Source organism: Mesoplodon mirus, assembly GCF_964341445.2.
Source record: "Mesoplodon mirus genome assembly, chromosome: 12".
Lineage (NCBI taxonomy): Eukaryota > Metazoa > Chordata > Mammalia > Artiodactyla > Ziphiidae > Mesoplodon > Mesoplodon mirus.
Window position 1 is genome coordinate 57,403,012 of NC_138988.1, and position 25,136 is coordinate 57,428,147.

The 25,136-nt window shown below is 39.9% G+C and overlaps 1 protein-coding gene across 1 annotated transcript in view; it reads left to right on the top strand.

Moving 5' to 3' along the window:
- The first annotated feature begins 412 nt into the window (after positions 1 to 412).
- Positions 413 to 25,136, top strand: part of NEK10 (NIMA related kinase 10) — a 319,052-nt gene continuing 294,328 nt past the window's right edge. The window contains 5 exon segments of the mRNA XM_082637719.1: positions 413 to 575; positions 3,329 to 3,395; positions 14,581 to 14,678; positions 14,680 to 14,702; positions 15,118 to 15,178. Of these exon segments, the coding sequence (XP_082493845.1) occupies positions 14,631 to 14,678; positions 14,680 to 14,702; positions 15,118 to 15,178 (132 nt within the window). The 5' untranslated portion in view covers positions 413 to 575; positions 3,329 to 3,395; positions 14,581 to 14,630.

Sequence of the window (25,136 nt, forward strand, 5' to 3'; positions counted from 1 at the left end):
TTGGAAGATAACTGATTTTTAGTCCATAGCAATTCTTGAAATTAAACACCCCAAAATGAAGCTGTTTTCTCTCCTACCCATTTTATTTCAAATGCTGAAGGTTGACACACCGAGTCCAGAAAAACCGACAGCGTTTAGGAAACCCTGGGTGGCAGGCAGGCTGAGGTCGGGGTGAGGCGGCTGCCGCCGCGAGGCCCTCAAGCCCCACCCCACAGCGCGCGCTGCGGCCCGGCCCTGCGCGTCTCTGGTTGCTGCGGCAACCCGAGGCCGGCGTCCCCGTCGCCACGGCGTTCGGCGGGCCGCAGCACGGCTACCCCTGATTGGCTGGGGCGCCCGCCGGTGGAAGAAGAGGTGTCGGCATTGGCTGAGGACGCGCCGGTTTCGTGGCCGGAAGGAGGATTGGATTGATGAACCAACGGTGCTGCTGGCAGCTGTGCCCCCGAGGTGGAGGGGACCAGGCGCGGGCTAGGGGAGAGGAGGACGGGCCCCCGATCCACAGCAGCGTGACAGTAGCAGAGACGATGAGAAGGGCGATTTCGAGCTTGGCCTGAAGGAGGGGCCCTCCCTTGGGCGCGGTGAGTGGGGCCGGAGCGGGCGTTCCTCTGCCGGCGCGCGAGTTCAGGCAGGGTCTCCAGGGAGATGTGGAGCAATCCGAGGCCTCGGAGTGAGCTCCCCTCGGCAGGAGGCAGGGCAGAGAGTGCGGGCTGTCGGGCGTGCGGGAGTCACTGTGAGCCTGTCTCACAGCAGATGGGTTGGTGTTGGCGGATGGATGGTGGGAAAGTGCCATCAACCATGCGTGATGGTCCTTTCAGTTCCATAAGGACTTATTCTGGTTACAGGAAGCTTGAGTGTGTCTCTTCCAATCTGCTCCTACACTCCGGAGGCTCCTTCATAAAACCCTTTATGGGCGTCCCTTCTCTGCCTTCCCCTTATGTTATGATGCTGCTCTGACAGTCCCTCTGCTTCTCTACTCAACGTGAGTGAGCCTGTTCAGTTCCATGCCTTCAGGCACCACATGTCAGCTGATTACTTGAAAACCTCCACCTCCAGCCTAGGCTGCTCCACTAAGCACCAGACCCCCAAACCCAGCTGCGAGTTAACTCCACACGTGCGCAACCCTAAACACCATCTTCCCCATTCCCACAGAGTGCCTCGCCCTTGGATTCCCTGTCTTGGGCCCCAAGATACAAAAACCACATCTGGACAATATCTTTGACACTTACTGCCTCTTCTGCATTTCCACCGGTTATCAAGGCTATACCTTCTTAATAGCTGTCAAATCAATTCCCACATCACTAAATCCCTTCTCACTACATTAGAATTTCCACCAGTTTCTTGGTTAAATTCAACACCCATCCACCTTCCCTGATGGCAGTTTGGCCCTATCTAATCCATTTTTCTGTCTATTGTTAGACTGATCTTTCTAAAAAACATATAAGGGCATTTCACTTCCTGCCAAGACTCCCTGTCATCCTCATCCACACTTCTTAGTTAGGCCTTCCATCAGCAGTTCCATCTTTGTTCCCAGAGCATGCCACATTCTCTCCTGTGTGTGCTGATGTCACCTGTTGCTCACACTGCCTTCAATGGACTCCACTTTTGCACCTTCCCCAACCCTGCTCTCGCTCCCCAGTCATTCTCTGAATGTTGCCTAATTGCTTTTTTGCTTCCTCCTCTAGACTCTCTCTCTGAGCACAGAGGCCAGGTTTGTCTTCCTCACCATTTTTTGTATCTGTCATAGCATCCTGCAAGTAGCAGGGGCTCAACAAATACTGGTTAAATGAATGATTCTCTAAGACAAGAAGTTACTGTTTTTCGCAGCATTCAGTAAAGCTTTCACTTATAAAAGATGAATGTTGAATTTCCAGGTTTTACTTTAATTTCAAGATCCTTGGTTTGGAAACTATTTCAATTCACAGTCTATATTTCATGCCATAATCATTTTAATGGTAGCTGTTGTTATATGGCATAAGTTTAACATGGGAAAGAGAGAGTACAGTGCAGTTTGCAAGAGATAGGCTTTGAGTCAGACATGCGTGGGTTTGAATCCTGGCTCCAACATTTTAGCTGTGTGGCCACTTATCTGTGGCTTCGTTATCTGTACAATGGGCTAATAATAGCCCCCACCTCATAGGATTATATTAAAGACTAAATGTGTGTAACCCATATCAAGTGCACAGTGCCTTATACTTAATAAATTTTCACATGTCTAAAAACTAGAAACATTCACATGGATGTTTGTAGCAGCTTTAATCACAATTGTCAATACCTGCAAACAACCAAGATGTCCTTCAGTGGGTGAATGGATAAATTAGCTGTGGTACATCCAGACAATGGAATTGCTGAAAAGAAATTAACTGTCAAGCCATGAAAAGACATGGGGGAACCTTAAGTGCATATTACTAAGAAAAGAAGCCAGTCTGAAAAGGCTATATACTGTATGATTCCAACTACATGACATTCTGGAAAGAGTAAAACTTTGGAGACAGTGAAAAGATCAGTGGTTGTCAGGGGTTAGCTGAGGGGGGGGGCAGAAATGAATAGGCAGAGCACAAGGATTTTTAGGACAGTGAAAATACTCTGTGCGACACTATAATGATGGATACATGTCATTATATGTTTGTCCAAACCTACAGAATGTACAACACCAAGAGTGAACCCTAAGGTAACCTATGGACATTGGGTGATTATGATGTGTCAATGTAGGTTCATTCTTTATTTGTTTGTTTGTTTGTTTGTTTATGGCTGTGTTGGGTCTTCATTTCTGTGCGAGGGCTTTCTCTAGTTGCAGCAAGCGGGGGCCACTCTTCATCGCGGTGCGCAGGCCTCTCACTGTTGTGGCCTCTCTTGTTGCGGAGCACAGGTTCCAGACGCGCAGGCTCAGTAGTTGTGGCGCATGGGCCTAGTTGCTCGGCGGCATGTGGGATCTTCCCAGACCAGGGCGCGAACCCCTGTCCCCTGCATTGGCAGGCAGATTCTCAACCACTGTGCCACCAAGGAAGCCCCTGTAGGTTCATTCTTGGTAATGAATGTACCATTCTGGTAAGTAATTTTGATAATGAGGGAGGCTCTGCAGGTGTAGGGGTGGGGGTATATGGGAAATCTCTGTACCTTCCTCTCAAATTTGTTGTAAACTTAAAACTGCCCTAAAAAATAGTCTTAAAAAAGAAGTAAAAGAAACACTGAAGGTTGGAATTGTGACATTTCCATGGTCAGCTCACAAAAGGTAAAAATCAGTCTTTTAATTCAGTCAAGTACAATTTCTGGGACATCATCCTGCTACCCAGTCACACTATACTACTTGATCACAAACTTTGTTCTGATACAGGTAAGAGACTCATTCAGTGACAACTTATTGACCATCTGATGGATCCAGGGCTCTCTGCCAGATAAAGGTGAGGCAAAAGAAAGTGTAACCAGTAAAGTCTCAAGTAAGTGAAAGAAGGGCCTGGAATGTCACTCTGCCTGTCTCAGCTGGTCAGACTTTGAGGTCAGAGTCAGAATGGACTGAGTGGAGCCCTTGGAGAGGTGGAGAGGAGGTAGAAGTTTACTGGGCATCCAGAAGGGAGCATAACCAAGTCCCTGTGCCCTCAGAGCCCAGGATCCCAGGGATGGTAGCCCAGAGTCCATAGAATTCAGACTCTCTTGCTAGGTGCATGGGTTCAAATTCCAGCTCTGCCACTGCTGGACACAGGATGTCTGCCAAGTGGCTTCATCTCGGAACTTCAATTTCCTTACATATACAGTGGAGTTGTTGTGAGTAGTACATGAATTAGTACAGACAAATTTCCTAGAACTATGGTAGGTACATAGGAAGTGCCAGGTACATGTTAGCTGTTTCTATTATGTTTTACCTGGGGGAGAGAAATAAAAGATAACAATAAAGCAGGATGGGGGGCGGATAGAAAGTGTCAACTTGGGAACAGGTTATGTGGCTTGGATTTGGAAATGAGTCTTACATTTTTGAGACTTGGTCTTCCACAGGAAAGTGAACTCTATGTGTACTCATATATCCACCTGACATGTGTGATTAAAAAGAAACATGAAAATGAGCACTGAATAAAATAGATGGTTTTTCGTTTGGTAAAATGGTTGCTCATTCATATCTAGAAGTCAAACTTCCCTTCATCTCAGCTGAAATCTGCAACAGTCATAATAAAGGTCATGCACTCACGTCTGTGGGGGTGGCTCAACTCAGAGCTTATTCAGTATTGTATTAGGAATAGTTATAGTTGACAGGGAGTCTAGCTTCACAACCCTCAAGAGAGTCAAAGTGGCAAAATCACAATCAAATGGCACATATCTAGAAGAGAGACTAAGAAACCCTCCTACAAAAATTGAAATAAAACAAGAGGCAGAATGGATAAAGCACAGCAGCCATAACATTGATCCTGGGCCAGCAGGAAAAAGTTACCCAGTATATAGTGTCTTTTGCATAAATGACAGGGAATTGTTAATTAATTTGGGAAAAGTGTGTCTGAAGTAATATTTGGTTACTAAGGTGATAAACATTTACCTAGAAAATTCACTTAGGCAGATAGAGAGCTGGATAAAGGGCACCAATAAGTGAAAGTTAGTATAGCATTCAGTTAACAGGGAAGACCCTGCCTGGCTTTAAATTCCTGCTCTGCCACCAGAGGTTTAAAGCTCTGTGACTTGGACAAATTACTTAACCTCTATGGGCCTCGGTTCTGTCATCTGTGAAACGGGGACAGTAAAGGTAGTTGCCTTATAGCTTTGTTAGGAGAATTATATTAGTTAACGTATGGAAGCAATTAGAATGGTGCTGGCACAGGGTAAGCCCCATGTAAACATTTGCTTTTATTATTGTTGTTACTGTTACCAGATATGAGATCTTAGCCAAGTTACTGAAGCTCAGCACCTCAGTTCCTTCATCTGTGAGTTCTCCAACTCAACACAACCATCTCCTAGATTTGTTTTAGTATTAAACAAATACATAAAAGTGCTTATAATTGTAAACCCAAAATAACATTAGGTGTAACAAATTAAAATGAAGACTTTGTGACATTAAAAATAAAACCTTTTTTTTAATTTTATGTCTAGTATTTGTCATCAGTGAACCAAAGTCAGTGAATATCAAACCTGGGCCCACGGCAGTGGAAGGGCAGAGTCTTAACCACTGGACCACCAGGGAATTCCCCTGGACAGTTTTAAAGGAGTTTCACTTTATTTTATTTAGTTCAAACTACCATCTTATAATGGGGATATAATTATGTCTATTTTTTGGTAAATGAGGAAACTAATAATCAGAGAGGCCCGGGGACTTTCTGAGGTCACTCAACAGGCAAGTAGAAACCAGGTCTCCTCCATCACTGCTGCTCCTTTCACCTGCATCCCAGCCGTGTAACAGGAAGACTTCACAGTCCCAAGCCTGTTAGCTCTCATCAGTGGAGACCACAGCATTCATATAATGTGCGTGTGTGTGTGTGCTACACTTGACATAAATGTGAATACTCATTCCTGTAGGAAATGTTATTGTCCTATTGTGTATACTTGAGGTAGCCCATATTTAACACGAATATCTTATTTACCTTGTGGCTTCCCTGTGTTTATAAAGAGATTTTTGTCAAACCAACATTCTGTAATAACTAGATGCTGGTCAGCTGGGGCAAATGTATCATTTGCTGATAGTTTTTTTCATAATCTTTATTCTCCATCTATAAACAAAGATCCTCCAGTTATAGCTGGAGCTTCCCAATCACATTTCTCTCGGGATTTGTTTATTCATTCATTCATTCATTCATTCATTCATTCTTTCAGCATTTATTGAATACTTCTTTTATTATACTAGCAATGCTGTGCTGGATGTTGGGGATGAGCAAACTGGCTGTCATCCACATCTCTGACTAGTTAATAGTAAGCTAGAGGAGACATATGCATAGTTATTGAATTATTCCCTGAATCTGCCCCTTTATTAAGAGCTTCAAGGCAGGGAGGTCAGTGAAAATTTCCTTAAAGAATGAATACTTGAGTTGAGATGGGTGAGGCTTCCAGGGCTTTCTGCACTAATCTGGCCCTTGAGTCTAGGAATAAAGGTCTCAGGAGTGCAGGAAAAGCAGGCCTGGGGCAGGGACACATGGCCCAGGTCTGAGTGGAGCTGTTGGGGGCAGAGACTTCATCTCACAGGACACCTCAAGTCCTCCTTACATTTGTTTTTATGCCGAGAGAAATGGGAAGCCCATGAAGGCTCAATTGGTCAGATTTGTACCATAAAAAGGGTGCTTTTGTGTGGAGAACAGACTTCTTCTTGTTGGGAGGAGAGAGAAACTGGAAGTTGGGGGTCCATTTAGGAAGTGGTTCCTGTAGTTCAGGTGGGCAATGATGAGGATGAGGGTGTTGGCAGTGAGGATGGAGAGAAGTGGGCAGACAGGGACTGTACTGAATAGAAAAATAGTGAGCTAATGAGCTAATGAGCCTTAGGAAGAGGAAGTGTCATTTTTCCAAGGTTCATGCCCAAGGGCTCTTCTTGAGTTGAGATTATTTGAGATTCTTCTGTTCTATGAGCTGGCCAAAGCCTTGGAGGCCGCCATCAGCCCCAGCCCAGCTCATCTGCTGCCTGTCTCCCCAAACCACTCTCAGGATCTGGCCTCCCTCCCTTTGTGCATCCCCTGGAGTATTCTTCCCCTGCCCCACCCATTCTCCTGGACCTGCTTCACAGCCCTGTCACATGTGCCTTTCCATGGCTCTTTCTTCAGCCCACAGTGGTCTCTCGTTCCCTAAAATTCATTCAATTTATAATCTCCTTGGGAAACTAATTTTCTCTGCTTTTTGACATTTCTAGTGTTCTTATTTAATCCCTTGTATTAGGCCGAACCATAAGAAATTGTTCTTTTTTTTTTAAGGCCCAATATCAGCAGTTTCATGTTGTTTAACCTACATATTTCTCATTTCCCACACTTGCTGAGTTATGGATGGATGTTTTTGCAGCATCCAGTAGTGTCTTGTGCACAGTCAGCACACAATAAATTAAAAATACACTTAAGGGCTTCCCTGGTGGTGCAGTGGTTGAGAGTCTGCCTGCTGATGCAGGGGATGCGGGTTCGTGCCCTGGACCGGGAAGATCCCACGTGTCGCGGAGCGGCTGGGCCTGTGAGCCATGGCCGCTGAGCCTGTGCATCTGGAGCTTGTGCTCTGCAACGGGAGAGGCCACAACAGAGGCCCGTGTACTGAAAAACAAACAAACAAAAAAATACACTTAAAAGAAATCTTATTAGATGAAACAAAAGTTATTCAGTGCCACTAATTATTAGGAACATCAGTGTGTTTACCCGGTGTTCTCTTTACTCTTTGAGGGTCTAGGGGATTGGGCTGAATCCATACTCACTTATTTATCATGACTTATTTCCATTATGGCTAACTTTGGGGAGAAGGCATTTTTTTTTTACCACGTCTTATTCAGTGCAGTATCATCAGTGCCTGACATATGTGAGGAGATCAAAAATTGTTTCTTGAAGGAATGAATAAATATTGTCACCTTTTTCTGTCTCACAGAAACAGAGAATTGAATGTAATCTTACTATGTTTGGAGGTCAATGAATAAAGAGAAATTTGGTGTGCTACTTTATTTATTTTCATTGACTGGTTAATATAAATTATTAATTATTATTAATTTATAATAATAAATTATATTTAATTATTAATTTAATTATTATTTAATATAAAATTATTATTATAAATTAATATTAATTATTTCTTCATGCCATCTGGACCTTTTTTCCCCTTTACAATATCACTACTTAATACATGGGTCTTAGGTTCATTCTACCCTTTGTCACGAATAGACTTGGGTAAGCAGCCACACAAGGCATGAGCACAGACTATCACAAATATTGTGCAGTGGCAGTTGAGGGGGCCCCCAGGAAATCCATTCCTATCTGCAGGCATTACCCTTTATCACAAAAGATATGAGTTAAAATGGGAATACATCTTCAAAATAGGAAAATGATAATGGTGCCTATTGTCATATATTCTAGTTGACTTTGGAACAGCACTCTCAGTCCACCTTGGGACTTGTGGACTTCACCAGAAGAAGATGAAGGCAAACTCCTAAGGGAGTGTCTAACCTGTAGCAGGTGCTCAATAAATATTCAGGGGAATGAGTAGGAGACAGTCAAAATACTCTTATCACTTTTTATTCTTTTACCCTCAAGTGCTTGTTTAACTAGAAAATAGAAGGTTGTTTAAAGAATAAAGTGTGCATAAGGAAGGTGTCAAGTCTGCTGACTCGGGAGCAAGGCCATGACAGTACTTGCCCTGGCTGATGCCACTTCTGCCAATGGCAGTTCTGTAGCAACTTCATCTTTGTTTGGCACCATATGATGGTATTAAAATACAACACCTACCTAGTTCTCATGAGTGAACCAGGATGAATGGATGTGTATTTGTAAGGATGCCAGGGTCCAGTTGCATTTAACCAATACACGTAAACACATTTTCCTTATTTCTGGTTGCTATATGTGAATTATATCTTATTTAAAATTATATCTTATTTTAACCACTTTTTTTCAAATTTTAAAGGGATTTTAAGGAAATATGTCTACAGTAAAGGAATTGGAGTAATGATTTTTCATTTTGCATTTCCAGCTATTTATGGGGCTGAAAGTTCTGTAAGTTTTTAATACCTACCTGAGCACAGACAGACTGCATCTTGACATCTAACATGGAGGTTAGCTGTCATTCAGCCAAGGAAAGAAGGACTCCCTGTTGTTGGTACAAGAAGTTCTAACTTCCGTGGTAGGGTTCATGACACTTTATTTTAGTGCCTTTTCAAAAATAATAAAGCTGATGTAGCAAAGTGGTAATTAACCTTAGTCATGACAAACTCTTACTGCTATTATGTTCTAAGTGCTGGTTTTATTTTTTTTAACCATTAGTAAAGGTAGTAAATAGAATGGAATAGTTACAAAGATGCAACCTAAGTGATTAGAAGGAAAAACATGTATCTGTGGGATATGAAGCTATTTCCCAAAGTGAATCAAATGATTTTTCTGTTTTATCTTTAGAAAAGATGAGGCCATTTAAGGATCTCTCAAGCAGCTAAGGCAATTGTGGTATAAAAAGGAATTTCTGGGCAGAGAATCTGAAAACCATATCACAAATACTCGCCATGTTATTTAGTTAGTGGGTTTATATTGCACAATTTAGATTAATTACAATCAATTAATTTTACCATGGCATGGATAATCTCTCTGTCATACGTGTTTACCCTGCAATTACTGAGTGAGGTGTGTGTCTCTGGGGACTTTCTTTTAGTATTAACCCAAATTTCAGGTGACATCAGGAGATATGAATTACTTTCGAGAGTTTCTTCTTTAAAATGGGTTTAAAAATTCAACAATGAGTCAGAACTCTGATTATGCCTGTACTTGACTAGGGCTGTAAACACCAAACTGTTTGATATCTGATCTGAGATAGTACTTGGGCTCCATGACTGACAGGAACAGAGGAAAGATACTGAATGTTTCTGTCCTTAAAGACTTGTATTTTATATGTAATCTTTCACTTCTATACCCATTCCATTTTAAGAAAAAATACTAAATTTCACCTTTTCCATTTAGAATCAAAGGAAAATCTCAATATGAATAAATGAATACAAGTGTTTGTGTAGCAAGTATCATAATCTCTGGCCTCATCTCATCTGTAAAATAGATGTTAGAAAATGAGTGGTTTTCTATTTTTATTTTTAGCAGTGGAACCTTGTTTTCAAATGAAACTGTACAGAGACCCCTAGAGAAATAAGACATAGTGCATTCAGCCACTCTCACCCTCCCCTGGTTGTCCTGGAATTGACAGCGACTGGGTTAGTCCTTTCAGGCACTCCACGTAGGGCAGTGATTCTCAGAGGATCATCTAGGGTCACTGTGAAAACAATATTGTTATTTGAAAGGAGAACCCTCGGGTACCTAGGCCAGTGCTATTGAGGTAATCTTCAGACTACTATGTTACTGGTCCATGAGGGAGAAATACAAAATTGAGAGCAAGCATTGAGAAATGTTTATAGCACTTTGATATTGCTGTGCTATCCAAGCACATGATCAGTGATGGGCTTATTTTCCTGGATACGATATGGACCAAAAGTGTTGATCCATAATAGATTGGAAAAAAAAACTTTATGGATAATTTGAGAAGCACTGTTCATGAATATTTTCTTATTTAGGAGTCCAATTTTCCTCCTGAAGATTGAATAAGTTAGATCATTCCTGAATGTGTTCAACATTATTATAGCATTACAAATACTTATCAATTGATTTGACTTATAAGGAAGCTTTATGAAAGATCTTTGAACTAAAGGAATAATGACATTGGTTTTTAAAAATAATTCTTTTATTTATTCATCCATTCATTAATTTTTTTCAATAAATATTTATTGTTTGCCTACCATGTGTCTGGTGAACACAGGAGGCCCCATCCTGCTTTATGGGGTCATCAGGCAATTGCCATACTTTTTGCACAGGTTTGCAGTGTGGGGAGTACAGGCTTCCCTGGGCTCTGAGGAGGAGCACCAGGCTTGGTTGGGGGTGGGGGGTGGTGGGTGGTCAAGCAAGGTTCTAATCCCAAAATTAGTAATTGTTAAAAAGCAAATAACTCACAAACTTTGGTAAAAATACCTGAGCCACTCCTTACTGATTGTGACACAAATATTTTTTGAGTCCATACGCTGTACTTACCCTGTGCCACTTGCTGTTCTGTGTGTGGGGATAAAGCAAACACAGTCCCTGCCCACATGGGGCTTATTATCAAGTGCACGGAGACCAGTGAATGGCTAGGAGTTCTCCTGATGTTGATGAGCCCCACAAGGAAATAAAACAGAGTGGAGTGGTGAGTGTGAGCATGTGGTGGTGAATGGGTCACAGAGTAGTCCTCAGCAAGGAGGCGACATCTGAGCTGAGGCTGAGTGACCTGAAGGAGCTGAGCTGCAGTGGGCTGAGGGTGAGGGAGATGATGGAAGAGCTCAGAGAAGTCAGAGTCAAAGCAAGAGGGAACTGCCTTCGACTCTGCTCTGTGTGCATCTGCAGCCAGGCCCTTTGCAGCCCCATCACCCATGCTCATCCTTGGGGGATGTGGGCATCCACAGAGCCCCCATCTCTAAGGACTGTTTGTGTGCCCCAGGTACTGGCTTCAAAGTTCTTTTGCTTCTAACAGCCAGCTCCTGGGTCTCTTTTGGGGAGGACTGCTCAAGCTACTGGAGTCTCTTTGCCCCCAGTCAACAGTGCCTGTGTCACAGAACCAAACTCAGGTCTGCTTGTCCACTCACAGTAAAGCCAATCTACTGACACCCAGCTGTGGTGAAGGAAAGTGCAGTCTTTATTGCAGGGCCCAGCAAGGAGTCCAGACAGCTAGTGCTCAAAAAGCCTAAACTCCCCAATGTGTTTCAGCAAAACGTTTTTAAAGGCCAGGTGAGGGAGGGGAGTCCCAGGGTATATGATCTGCTCATGCACAGTTGTCTGGTTGGTTGATGGTGAGGTTACAGGGTATTAACATTATCAATCCTTAGGTGCCAATAGGTGCTTACAATCATCAACTAGTTAATTTCTTCCTTTTGATGGTGGTTTTAGCATCTGTCAAACAAGTCAGGAAATGTGCATCAGATACTACTTCAGAGAGGAGCTACAGCAGAGGATGGGGGAGGGATCTGCCCCAGGAAAGCCCCATAGGGTCCTGCTCCCTTACATCTGAGGGGCTAGGACCTCCCCCAGGGCCCTTTACCAACCACTCCTTCCCTCAGGTTTGGACAGTGGCTCTGAGGCAAACTCTACCTGCACAGCTCTTGCCCTCACTTGCCCTCTGAGGAACACTTCCTCAGAAAGTTATTTGCTTCTAGGAAATGACTTAAGAGATGAACTGCCCTCCCTGCCACCCACCAGTGTTGAACTATAGCCTTTGGTATAGTGTTATCATTTTTGTTAATTAAAGATGGGATTAAATTAAATATTTTATAGTATTCCCAAGTTCTTGAAGTTTTTTTTTTTTTTTTTTTGGAACAGTTTCCATTTTAACAGCCATCAAGTGGAAAGGATTTTGTTTTTTATCCTAAAGGCAATTGCCTATTTCTTCTGATTCTGGTGAGTTTGTTTACTGTTTAATTAAGTGAAACATTTCCAGACAGTTATCTATTTTCACTCTTCCAGCTCACAGAGTAGAAGCTGATCTTAAACTGATAAAACTATTAGAGGATTATTTCCTGTTCACACACTGGGTCAATAAAATTACAGAGATTAAACAAGGGAATAAGACAGAGTGTTTAGCAGGGTTTGATTGTGGGAGATATCATCTAGCATCAGAAGCCTATGAGCTTTTCCACACATTTTCATGTACTAATCACTGTGACTTTCACGTCCTTGTTTCTAAAATGGTCTGGAGCTATGGTTTGAGCAGAATTTGAAGCTGACAGGCCAGTGTGTCTATGTGGAATTTTCCCTCTGTCCTTCAGGGAAAAATAAAGTTAGATTATATTTATTTTGACTGGATTTCCATTTATTTTAGAACTTTTGGGGCATTTTAATATCTACATATGAAAAGCACTTGGATCTCTTGCTTTTGAAAAATTATGTACAAATCATCCATTCTTCCTCTTTTCCTCCCTACTCCTCCCTTTGTTCCTTCCTTTTTTCTTTCTTTCTTTTAAACAGATGCTAAATCATCTCTCTATCTGAATATCTCACAAAACATAGTTTAAAGTTCCTAAGTGGGTTTTTCTTTGCTTGTAGTAGAATCCTATATCTGGGATAGCCTCTTTTATCTTTAGTAGTTTTCAGTCTGAGATTGGACATAGTAAGCATTCAATAAATATTTGTTGAAGGAATGAAGCCATGGTGCTAGGTCCTGGACACAATCCTAAAATATTGATATTGTGCTTTTTCTGGTGTGCATCTGTGATGAGAGCCTCGCTTTTCAGCTCTTAGTTCCAGCTCAACTATTTGTCATAAGTATGACAACAATATTGGGAAAATAATTTTTAAATCATTAGATAAACTGTGTCTGTTCATTTCACAAAATTAAATTTCACTAGATTTTGTTGCAGTAAAATACCCATTGGCACATTCCTTTTGCCTCTAAATACCTCTGATACACTTGGATTTTGACCATCAATTTCATAATACATTGAGGCGTGCAATTATAGGACAATAATGCATGATTTTTCATGCCTGAAAAACACTCTGAAGTCAAGCAGTAGCATTGAAGCGCAACTGGAAAATTTTACATCCAATCAAGAATTAAACCAATAGTACATTTAATTTTGTATTTGCTATGTAATTGAAAGTATGAATATCTTCAACTTTCTTTTTGTTTCTATTCTAAAACAATTTAGTCAGAAATTCATGAAGGAAAAGGGGTAAACAAATTAATTGTTCTCCATTGGTGAACTTATAATAACCTCTTGAGTAGGAGTGGGAAATAGTATTAAAATTTATCCTAGGAAGGGTGACCAACCATAATGACTACAAAGCCTAATTCAGAAGAGTGAGATGCCTATTGGGTTGTGTTCCCAGGCTGGTAGCCTCACTGACTGGATTGTTAAAAAACAAAATTCAATTGAGTAAATTTTAAAGCTCTTATTGGCTTTATTCAGTGAGTCATGAATGGGCAGCATTCGATCTAGCAGATAGAAAGGAGCTCTGAGGAACTGTACAAATGAAAGACTTTTATAGGCAGAAGAGGGCAGGAACAAGGAAGTTATTCTTCATTAGGAGTTAGTCAAAAAAGGGATTGGTTATTTCAAGGTTGCTTTTCCTAAAGAGGATAGAGGGTTTTATCAGGCAGCTTACCTAACTAGTGCTGATCAGGAGATTCCTGATTGGCTAGTTTAAGTTTCCATTTCTGGTAGAGACGAAACTGTAATTAAGTTAAGTTTGGTGACCCAAAGATTAGCATAAACAACTCCATTTTGATTGTGCCCATTGTTTTATTTTTAACAGGATGTTTGAGTGAGTTCAGGGGCTGTGCAAGACTGACCCAATTCTTGCAGAAGAGGTTATGACTAGAGTTGACCCACATGGGGATTCAGCTCAAAAACTTTAGGAATTCTGGAAACCCAAGGACATTTTATGTGTTGCCCTGACACTGTAATGCTTATTTGCAAGTGGGTGGAGCTTTCTCTGGGATTTTTAGGGGCATGACCCATGATGAGAGAGGAACTCCCTGAAGTAACAGCATACTCTACTGTTAAGGAATCTTGCCAAGAAAGACAAGTAAGATGGCATAAAAGTGTCAGCTGGACTTCAAGTATTTGCTTATGTATATTTTGGAAACCCCAAATCGGGGCACTTTTCCTGACAAGCAGAACAATACTTGTTGGGGTAATGGGTCAGAATATTTGAAATCAAGAATGACTCAGAAAATATAGGCTAAGGTACTACTATAATTATAAGCTATGCCCTAAGTATATTCAAAGGCCTTTGAATGATAAATAGTAAGTGTTATTCATATTAGCATTTATATTACTGTATTACAAATAAATGTTAGTTTGTGCATATTTAAATAAATGTTATAAGGGAATTTTGCCTGCATTAATTGAGAATATTTTGGAGCACATAACCCAAGTAAAGTTTTTCCTTCTAGTTTACTTTGAAAGGAATGTGATGTTAATTCTGGGGCATTGATGTTTTACAATGCCTGATCAAGACAAAAAAGTGAAGACCACAGAAAAATCAACCGATAAAAAAACAAGGAATCATCACCAGGTAACTCACTGCTGAGTCTTTGCTAATTATTAACTCAGGCAGTGGCCAGCAATCAGATTTAATGGCTTTTTGAGAAATAGGGCAGATCCTTGACAACTGCTGCTCTGGGGTACAGTGTTTACTGAAATGTTTGTGCATTTCTAGAGTTCTACAGAAACGTTTAGCATGTATATGTTTCAGTCTATAAAAGCAGGCCTCCAAGTGGCAGTGCTCCATGTTACTAGTGGGTAACATGACTAGTTCACCTGGAGTCTTCTGTTGGTTGACACTGTGTTATTCTTTCTTTTTTTTTTTAACATCTTTATTGGAGTATAATTGCTTTACAATGTCATGTTAGTTTCTGCTGTATAACAAAGTGAATCAGCTATATGTATACACATATCCCCATATCCCCTTGTGTTATTCTTTCTCCTAGGGACTATTCAGATCTTAAAAGACTTCTGTGCCTTTTGAACGTTCAGTCAAGCAAACAACAGGTAGTGTTTTCAAAGGATGTGCGTCCATTAACGACAGAAATCACATGTTTCCAAAGGGATCCGTTTAACATCATATGAACGATAAGTCTATTTTTCTTTGTTCTTTCTTATGTTTTGTCTTTCTTCTAGCTGTTTCTTTCAAACCTGGTTCGGGTTCAGGATGCAAGACTCTGTATCCACAGCCTTTTCATTCTTTTGCTCTCATGCCTGGGGCCCGCTTTATCCTCTGTTCAGTGCCATGTGTCCTAATCAGCAAAAGCATTTCAGTATAGAAACAGAGCTCTCTTCTTTTGAATGCCCAATGTTTGACACTGCAGAGCCCTAGGGAAGTTGATTTCTCCAAAACACTGTTCATCACCTTTCCCTTTGTCTCCGCTTCCCCATTTCTCAGGCTGCCTACTTGCTACAGCACCACTTTTGATGCTTTCTGCAAATTATATCTCACCAAAAACAGGGGGAAGGAAGGAGTGAGTTTGGGCTATTTTTACAATAGCATTTTTATTTTTTTAATAGACAGAGAAAGAATGGTACTGCTGCTTGAATTTATCTCTAAATGTTTCTTTTTGGTTTAGCTTCTGTAAGACTTTAGAGAGTCAAGAGATTAGAGGCTATCCATGGAGGTTTAGGGAATAACACAGAAATGTGAATAATAATGAAGACAGCTTATTTAGCACAGTAAATTAGTAAATGTCAGGGATGGGATTTGAACCCCAGGAGCCAGACTCCAAAGTCAACTGTGGTATACTTGTTAAGTAAATTTGTTTATGAGCTCATGTGGTAATACAGCCCTACTGGCTTTTGTTATATCCACTAAACTTACCAGAGAACTACAGCATTTACAAAATTTTTTTTATTGAAGTATAGTTGATTTACAATATTATATTAGTTTCAGTGGTACAACATAATGATTCAATCTTTTTAAGATTATACTCCATTTATAGTTATTGTAAAATATTGGCTATGTTCCCTGTGCTGTACAATATATCCTTGTAGCTTATTTATTTTATACATAGTAGTTTGTACCTCTTAATCCACTACCCCTATATCACCCCTCCTCACTTCCCTTTCCCCTCTGGTAACCACTAGTTTATTCTCTGTGAGTCTGTTTCTGTTTTGTTATACATATTCGTTTGTTTATTTTTTAGATTCCACATATAAGTGATAACATACAGGATTTGTCTTTCTCTGATTTATTTCACTAAGGTTAATAATTTCTAGGTCCAACCATATTGTTGCAAATGGCAATATTTCATTCTCTTTTATGGCTTAGTGAATTCCATTGTGTGTGTGTGTGTGTGTGTGTGTGTGTGTGTGTATGATATACATGTGATATGTATATCATCTACATATCCTGTTGATGGGCACTTAGGTTGCTTCCATATTTTGGCTATTGTAAATAATACTGCTATGAACATCAGGGTGCACGTAACTTTTCAAATTGGTGTTTTTGTTTTCCTTGGATATATACCCAGGAGTGGAATTACGGGATCATATGGTAGTTCTATCTTTAGTTTTTTGAGGAACCTCCATACTGTTTTCCATAGTCGCTACACCAGTTTACATTCCCACCAGCAGCGTTCCCTTTTCTCCACATCCTTGCCAACATTTGTTATTTTTTGTCTTTGTGATGAGAGCCATTCTGATGGGTGTGATGTGATATCTCATTGTGGTTTTGATTTGCATTTCCCTGATGATTAGCAAGGTTGAGCATCTTTTCATGTCCCTGTTGGCCATCTGTATGTCTTCTTTGCAAAAATGTCTATTCAGGTCTTCTGCCCATTTTTTAATCAGATTGTTTGTTTTTTTGATATTGATTTGTATTAGCTATTTATATATTTTAGATATTAACCCCTTACTGGTCATCATAATTTGTGAATATTTTCTCCCATTCAGTAGGTTGGCTTTTCATTATGTTGATGGTTTCTTTGCTATGCAAAAGCTTTTAAGTTTAATTATATCCCATTTGTTTAGTTTTGCTTTTGTTTCCTTTGCTTTAGGAGACAGAACCAAAAAAATATTGCTACAGGTTATGTCAAGGAGTGTTTTCTTCTAGGAGTTTTATGGTTTCCAGTCTTACATTTGGGTCTTTGATCCATTTTGAGTTTGTTTTTGTATATAGTGTGAGAAAATGTTCTAATTTCATTCTTTTACATGTACCTGTTCAGTTTTCCCAACACCACTTATTGAAGAGACTGTCTTTTCCCCATTGTATATTCTTGCCTCCTTTGTCATAGATTAATTGACTGTAAGTTTGTGGGTTCTTTTCTGGGCTCTTGATCTATGTGTCTTTTTTGGTGCCAATACCATACTGTTTTGATCACTTGTAGCTTTGTAGTACAGTTTGAAGTCAAGGAGTTTGATCCCTCCAGCTTTGTTCTTTTTCCTCAAGATTGCTTTGGCTATCCAGGGTCTTTTGTGGTTCCATACAAATTTTAGGATTATTTGTTCTAGTTCTGTGAAAAATATCATAGGTGTTTTGATAGGGATTCCACTAACTCTGTAGATTGCTTGGGTAGTATGGACATTTTAATGATATTAATTCTTAAAATCCACAAACACAGGATATCTTTTCATTTCTTTGTGGTGTCTTCAATTTCCTTCATCAGTGTCATATAGTTGTTTTTTTTTTAACATCTTTATTAGAGTATAATTGCTTTAAAATGGTGTGTCAGTCTCTGCTCTATAACAAAGTGAATCAGCCATTCACATACATATGTCCCCACATCTCCCCCCTCCCTCATCTCCCCCCCTCCCACCCTCCCCATCCCACCCCTCCAGGTGGTCACAAAGCACTGAGCTGATCTCCCTGTGCTATGAGGCTGCTTCCCACCAGCTATCTGTTTTACGTTTGGTAGTGTATATATGTCCATGCCACTCTCTCACTTTGTCTCAGCTAACCCTTCCCCCTCCCCATGTCAATGTCATATAGTTTTTAGAGTATAAGTCTTTTACCTCCTCAGTTAAGTTTATTTCTATGTATTTTATTCTTTTGGATGCAATTTTAAATGGGATTGTTTTCTTGCTTTCTCTTTCTGATTGTTCATTATTAGTGTATGGAAAAGCAACATTTTTTGTATATTAATCTTGTATCTTGCAACTTTACTGAATTCATTTATTAGTTCCAATAGTTTTTGGTTGGAGACTCTAGGGTTTTATATATATATATAGTATCATGTTATCTGCAACTACTGACAGTTTTACTTCTTCCCTTCCAATTGGGATGCCTTTTATTTCTTTTTCTTGTTTGATTGCTGTGGCTAGAACTTCTAATACTGTGTTAAATGCATGTGAGGAGAGTGGACATCTTTGTCTTGTTTGTGATTTTAGAGGAAAAGCTTTCAGCTTTTCACCATTGAGTATGATGTTAGGTGTGGGTTTGTCATATATGATCTTTATTATGTTGAGATATGTTCCCTATACCAACTTTGATGAGAGTTTTTATCATGAATGGATGTTGAATTTTGTCAGATGCTTTTTCTGAGTCTATTGAGGTGATCATGTGAATTTTATCCTTCCTTTTGTTAATGGGGTGTATCACATTAGTTGATTTGCAGATATCCTTGTGACCCTGGAATAAATCCCAGTTGATCATGGTGTATGACCCTTTTATGTATTATTGAATTTGGTTTGCTAATGTTTTGTTGAGAATTTTTGCATTTATGTTCATCAGAAATATTGGCCTGTATGTTTCTTTTTTTGTAGTGTCTCTGTCTGGTTTTGGAATCAGAATAATGATGGCCTTGTAGAATGAATTTTGGAGTGTTCCCTCCTCTTCAATCTTTGGTAGTAGATTGAAAAGGATAGGCATTAGCTCTTTTTTGAAAGTTTGGTAGAATTCCCTCGTGAACCTGTTTGGTCCTGGACTTTTGTTGGCAGAGAATTGTTTAAACTACTAATTCAATTTCACTACTAGTGATCTGTATGTTCAGGTTGTCAATTTCCTCCTCATTCGGTCTTGGAAGACTGTATATTTCTAGAAATATATCCATTTCTTCTAGGATTTCCAATTTGTTTGCATATAACTGAAGTATTCTCTTTAGATTTTTTGTATCTCTTTGATATTGGTTGTTATTTCTCCTCTTTCACTTCTTATTTTGTTTATTTGAATCCTCTCTCTTTTTTTCTTGATGGGTCTGGCTAAAGGCTTATCAATTTTATCTTTTCAAAAAAAAACCAGCATTGGATTCATTGATGTTTTCTATTGTTTTTTTGGTCACTATTTTATTTATTTTCTCTCTGATCTTTATTATTTCCTTCCTTCTGCTGACTTTGGGCCTTGTTTCTTCTTCTTTTTCTAATTCCTATAGATGAATTGTTAGGTAGTTTATCTGAGTTTTTCTTGTTTCTTGAGATAGGCCCGTATCACTATAAACTTCCCTCTTCAAACTGCTTTTGCTGCATCCTATATAGATTTTGGAAAATTGTGTTTTTATTTTCATTTGTCTCAAGGTATTTTCTAATTTCCTCTGAGTTTTTTTTTTTTTAGTGACCCATTGATTTTTTTAGTAACATGTTGTTTACTCTCCAGTGTTCGTTTTTCTATTTTTCTTCCTGTAATTGATATCTAGTTTCAAACCATTGTGGTTAGAAAAAATGCTTGATATAATTTCTATCCTCTTAAATTCGTTGAGACTTGTTTTGTGGATTAGCATGTGATCTATCCTGGAGAATGTCCCATGTGTAGTTGAAAATAACATATATTCTACTGTTTTTGGATGAAATGTCCTGTATATATCTATTAAGTCCAACTGATCTAATGTGTGATTAAGACCACTGTTTCCTTATTGATTTTCTCTTTGGGTGATCTGTCCATTGATGTAAGTGAGGTGTTAAAGTCCCCACTGTACAGTAGTATAGTCCCTTACTGTTACTGTATTCTTGTTAACTTCTCCTTTTATGCCTGTTAGTATTTGCTTTATATATTTATGTTCATCTATAATAGGTGCGTATGTATTAACGAATTTTTATCCATTTCTTGTATTGATCCCTTTTATCGTAATGCTCTTCTTTGTCTTTTGTTGTAGACTTTGTTTTAAAGTCTACTCTGTCTGATACGAGTGTTGCTACAACAGCTTTCTTGTCGTTTCCATTTCCATGAAATATTTTTTTCCATCCCTTCACTTTCAGTCTGTTGGTGTCTGTAGCTCTGAAGTGCATTTCTTCACTAAGCAGCATATAGATGGGTCTTGTTTTTTTATCCTGTCAGCCACCATATGTCTTTTGGTTGGGGCACTTAGTCCATTGACTTTTAAAGTGATTATTGATAGGTGTGTACTTATTGTCATTTTGTTCATTGTTTGCTGGTTGTTTTGGTAGTTCTTCTCTGTTCTTCTTTTTGTTTCTTTCCCTATGGTTTGATGGTTTTCTTTAGTAGTATATTTGTGTTACTTTCTCTCTTGTTTTTGTGTACCTATTGTAGGTTTTTGATTTGTGGTTACCATGGGGTTTATATATATGTTGACTTATAACTATATCTACTTGTTTTAAACTGATAATTATTTAAGTTCAAACACATTCTAAAAGATCTACATTTTTTACTCCCCTCCCCCATGTTGTGTCTTTTTGATGTCATCTTCATGTTTATCCCTTAACAGTTTGTTGTAGTTATAGTTGATTATACAACTTTTTTCAAATCTTTCTACTAGCTTATTTAAGTGGTTGATCCACAGCCTATACTATATATTTGCCTTTACTAGTGGAATTTTTTTCTTTCCTCGAAATTCTTACCTCTTGTTGTAGCCTTTTCTTTGTCACTTAAAGAAGACCCTTTAACACTTCTTGTAGGGTCATTTTAGTACTGATGAACTCTGTTAATTTTTGCTTGTCTGAAAAGCTCTTTATCTCTCCTTCAATCGTGAATAATAACCTTGCTGGGTAGAGTATCCTAGGTTTTAGATTTTTCTACTTTCAGCTCTTTAAATATATCTGCCACTCCCTCCTGGCCTGCCAAGTTTCTGCAGAAAAATCAGCTGATAGCCTTATGGGGGTTCCCTTGTATGTGACTGTATTTTTCTCTTGCTGCCTTTTGAATTCTCTCTTTCTCTTGAACTTTTGCCATTTTAATTATGATATGCCTTGGTGTGGGTCTCTTTGGGTTCATCTTGTTTGGGACCCTCTGTGCTTCTCATACCTGAATATCTGTTCTTTCTAAAGGTTTGGGAAGTTTTCAGCCATAATTTTATCAAATACATTTTTGACCCCTGTCTCTTGCTCTTCTCCTTCTGAGATCTCTATAATGCAGATGTTAGTATGCTTGATGTTTGTCCTAGAGGTCCCTTATTCAATTGTCACTTTTTAAATTTGCTTTACTTTTTGCTGTTCTGATTGGGTGTTCTATTATTCTATCTTCCAGATCACTTATACATTCTTGTGTATTGTCTAGTCTGTGGTTTATTACTTGTATTGTGTTTTTCATTTCAGGTATTGTAGTCTTCAGCTCTGACTGGTTCTGTTTTATATTTTCTAGTTTTTTTGTTAAAATACTCACTGTGTTCATCTATTCTTTTCCCACGTGAAATTACATGAAACAGTTACCTAATCCGGTCTTGAAGGCATGTCCTTGTGTGGGAGCATACCTATGCAGTCTGTGTGTGCCCAGTGGCTTTGGTGGGAGAGCTGGATCTGATGTGAGCCTGAGGTCATGTCTTCCCGCAGAGTGTGCTGGCAGCTCTCACTATGGTTGGAGGTGGGGCTGGAGACAGAGGGGATAGAGCCAGAGCCATGTGTGAGCCAGGGCTTCTCCTGTACTTAGTGGCCATCACTGCTCTATCAGGGGCAAGGTGGGGCCCGAGTTGCTGGAGCAGAAGCCCTGAGGGTTGGGTCTAAGCTAGACCCACCGCCTCTGTGAAAGCCATTAAAGGCCACCCTCACTCTGTTTGGATGCTGTGTTGGATCCAAGCTGGCTCTGTCCCCCTCCAAGTGTGAACCCTCCTCAACTATGGCAACCTTCACTCTAGTGGGGGACTGTGCTGGATCTAGAGGGGCTAGAGCAGGCATGCGGCATGGGCTGGGGTGTGCACTGGGGTGGTCGCAGGAAACCAGCCGGAGCCACAGGCAGTTTCAATCTGCTTCCTCTGCCTTGTTCCCATGAGTAAGCAAATGTGTGAATGCTCTTCATGGGCAGAGTCTTGGTTTCTTACAGCCCTCCTGTAAGTCCCACCGGTTTTCAAATCAGCTAAGGGGACTCATCTTTCCAGTGTCGGCCCCCAGGTCCGGGGTTCCCAATGTGTGGTTCGAACCCCTCACTCCCCAAGGAGGATCTCTGAACCTGTGATATTATCTTCCTCTTCTGTGTCTCCTGCCGGGGGAACAGGTCGACCCCATCACTTCTCCATTTGAGGCACAGAGAAGTTAAATGGCTTTCTCGAGATCATACAGCCAACTAATGGTAGGTACAGATCTAACCAAATACTCCATCTTTGCAATGTGTGCCTCTAACCACTGAGATATCTTTTAAATGACTTGGGAAGTTAAATTCAAAAAATAGCTGGATAAGCATTGATTTGAAGAAAACATGGCCTTAAAATATTTTTTTCCTCTTCCTTCTTCTCTGTTTTTAAGCCTATAACCCCACCCTCACCCCAGGAACTCTCTTCTTCTCACCTGTCTATTTCAGCATCACTTACTCTTTGTCCATCTCCACATGGCTAAAACAGTCTTCCTGGCCTACTGCTCACTGATAATCATGAGTGGGTGCCACACATCAAGTTCACTCTTTCTTAGTAAAGGAAGCACAGTGACTCAGCATACAGATTTGGTGTATCAATAGTTTCCATTCTTTCTCACTGTACATCCTAAGATGTAACCAGAATGTCAAATATTTCTACTTTTTGCTTTTTCTCAAATTTGTCCTTCTCCCAAGTTTCTTTTCTATAAAATCTTACCTATTTCCAGGACCAAGATCTAATGATAACACCACCATAAAAAAGCTTTCCTTTATCTTCCATTCCAGAAGTGATCCCTTTCTTCCCAAAGTACCGTCTTTCAACATTGTAGCATTATTTTTTTCTGTGCCTTGGAAAGACTTGTCTACATTTCTAATTTCCTGAGAGATTATACGTTTCCAACTTTGACTTTTGCTTCCTGTTCACCGTATACTCTATTCGGTGAGCTCTTGATCAGTTTTCACCAAATTTAATTGTAACTTAAAACTTAGATGACCTCATGGGTAGTATAACCACCTGGCTAGTGTAAAAGAGACACCAGTGGTGGGTGTGGGTTCTGCTTGTCCAGTTTTGAAGTCCATGCTCGCTGGATCTGTTGTGCCTTCTCTCAACACCACTCCCTTGCTAACACCTGGCAGGCGTAAAGTAAATTTAAGAGTTTTCCGCCCTTTAACCAATTTTAGAATTTGCAATCTGTTGTCTGAAAAGTTCACATGGCATATCTTTTGTAAAATATTTCACACATTTAAAAATGCATGTTTGTAATGCTTGAATTATTCAGAAAGTGCATAGTTCTAAGAAAAAATGAAAATAACTGCTCATTTATATAAATGTCTTGAGGGTGACAAAATTCATTCTTAATTCTGTTTATAAAACTTTCATGCACTTGTGATTTTGAAATAATAAATGTTATTCTAAACACCCTGTTCTCCTTTCTGTAAAATAATGCAGAGACATTTATAGGAGACGAAAGATATTGGAGAGGATAAATCAAGAATTTGTTTATATCTTGATTGCTCCAGAAAGAGTGTAAGGTGGCTTATGAAGATATGTAAAGTACTCAGATTATCATAAAAGAAAAACAAGGTTTGGGAGCAAAGTAGACTCAGAGTCCAGAGGAAATGACCATCAAAATATGCAAGCTGGCCACACATTAGGCTCTAAGATTTTTAGCAGTCAGTTTGAAAAGGGAAGCCTGAGGATTAAGGCCCACTCACCTGAATTTCTGTTCTAACAAGACCTGACCTGTCACTTGCAAATGAACCAAGACGGCTAATTAAGCAGTTGCAGAGGGAAGTGTACTTTGTGGGTTTGGGCAGAGAATTACAAGAATTGGATGTCCTTCATCTGAATTTCTAATGAGCCAAGCCCTTCCTCATTGTTGCGTCTGTTCCTGTGTTCTACTTTCGCTCTCATCCCGGTTGCTCTGTGAGTCTCTGCGTACCTTCCTTCACCACCTTAGAGACTGCTGTTCTGAGGACAGTTCTGTTGTCACAGAAGTGGGGACAGAGACACACTGAGGCAGAGGAGCCCCTTCATCCTAAACAGGGTAAGAATAATCATAATCCAGTAAAACCAAATACTTCAAGAAAAAGAATTGCCCCAGGGTTGTTGAAGCAAAGTAAAATCATAAAGTTGGTTGGAGGTTTCACCAGAGATTTTCACAAGTCTTGAAATAATTTGCCTTGAGCTGGAATTAAATTTTTTTCCTACATTTAAAACCATAGGGAGCTGAGAAATTGGTTTGCAATTAGGAAAAAAAAACAGACGAAAGAAAGATAGAAAAAGAATTCATTACAGGCCCATTAATTGCCTTGAAATAAAAGAGGTCTTGATAGATGCTGTGGAAAGAAAAAGCCTAAGGCACTGTTGTTGTGCTCTGAGACACCAGGACTAGGGATGGCAGTTATGGTTTCCCCAGCCAGTGGACATTTGAATCCTGTAGGAGAGGCACGGGCAGTGGCTGGGTGGATTCTGAAGAGGATGAGGAGGCCACTTTTAGCTCAAGTCACAGGAAAGGACATGGTTCTTGGAAAATGGGCTGGCTGTCCTCTGGTGGAATTGATGGGGAAGGCAGTCTGGGTGAAGCGAGTAAAATAATCAGATATCTGAAGGAAAGAAAATAACACGCACTGAAGCAAAATGGTGACTAGACATTTCTGTTGAAAGTAGTGATAAATAAAGCTGTAAGAAACTGTACAATGTCTGAAGGCCTATCTACAAATTTTGTATCTATCACATAAGCAAGAGAGAAGGTTGAAATTTCCAGGCAGAAGTGACATGATCAAATTTTT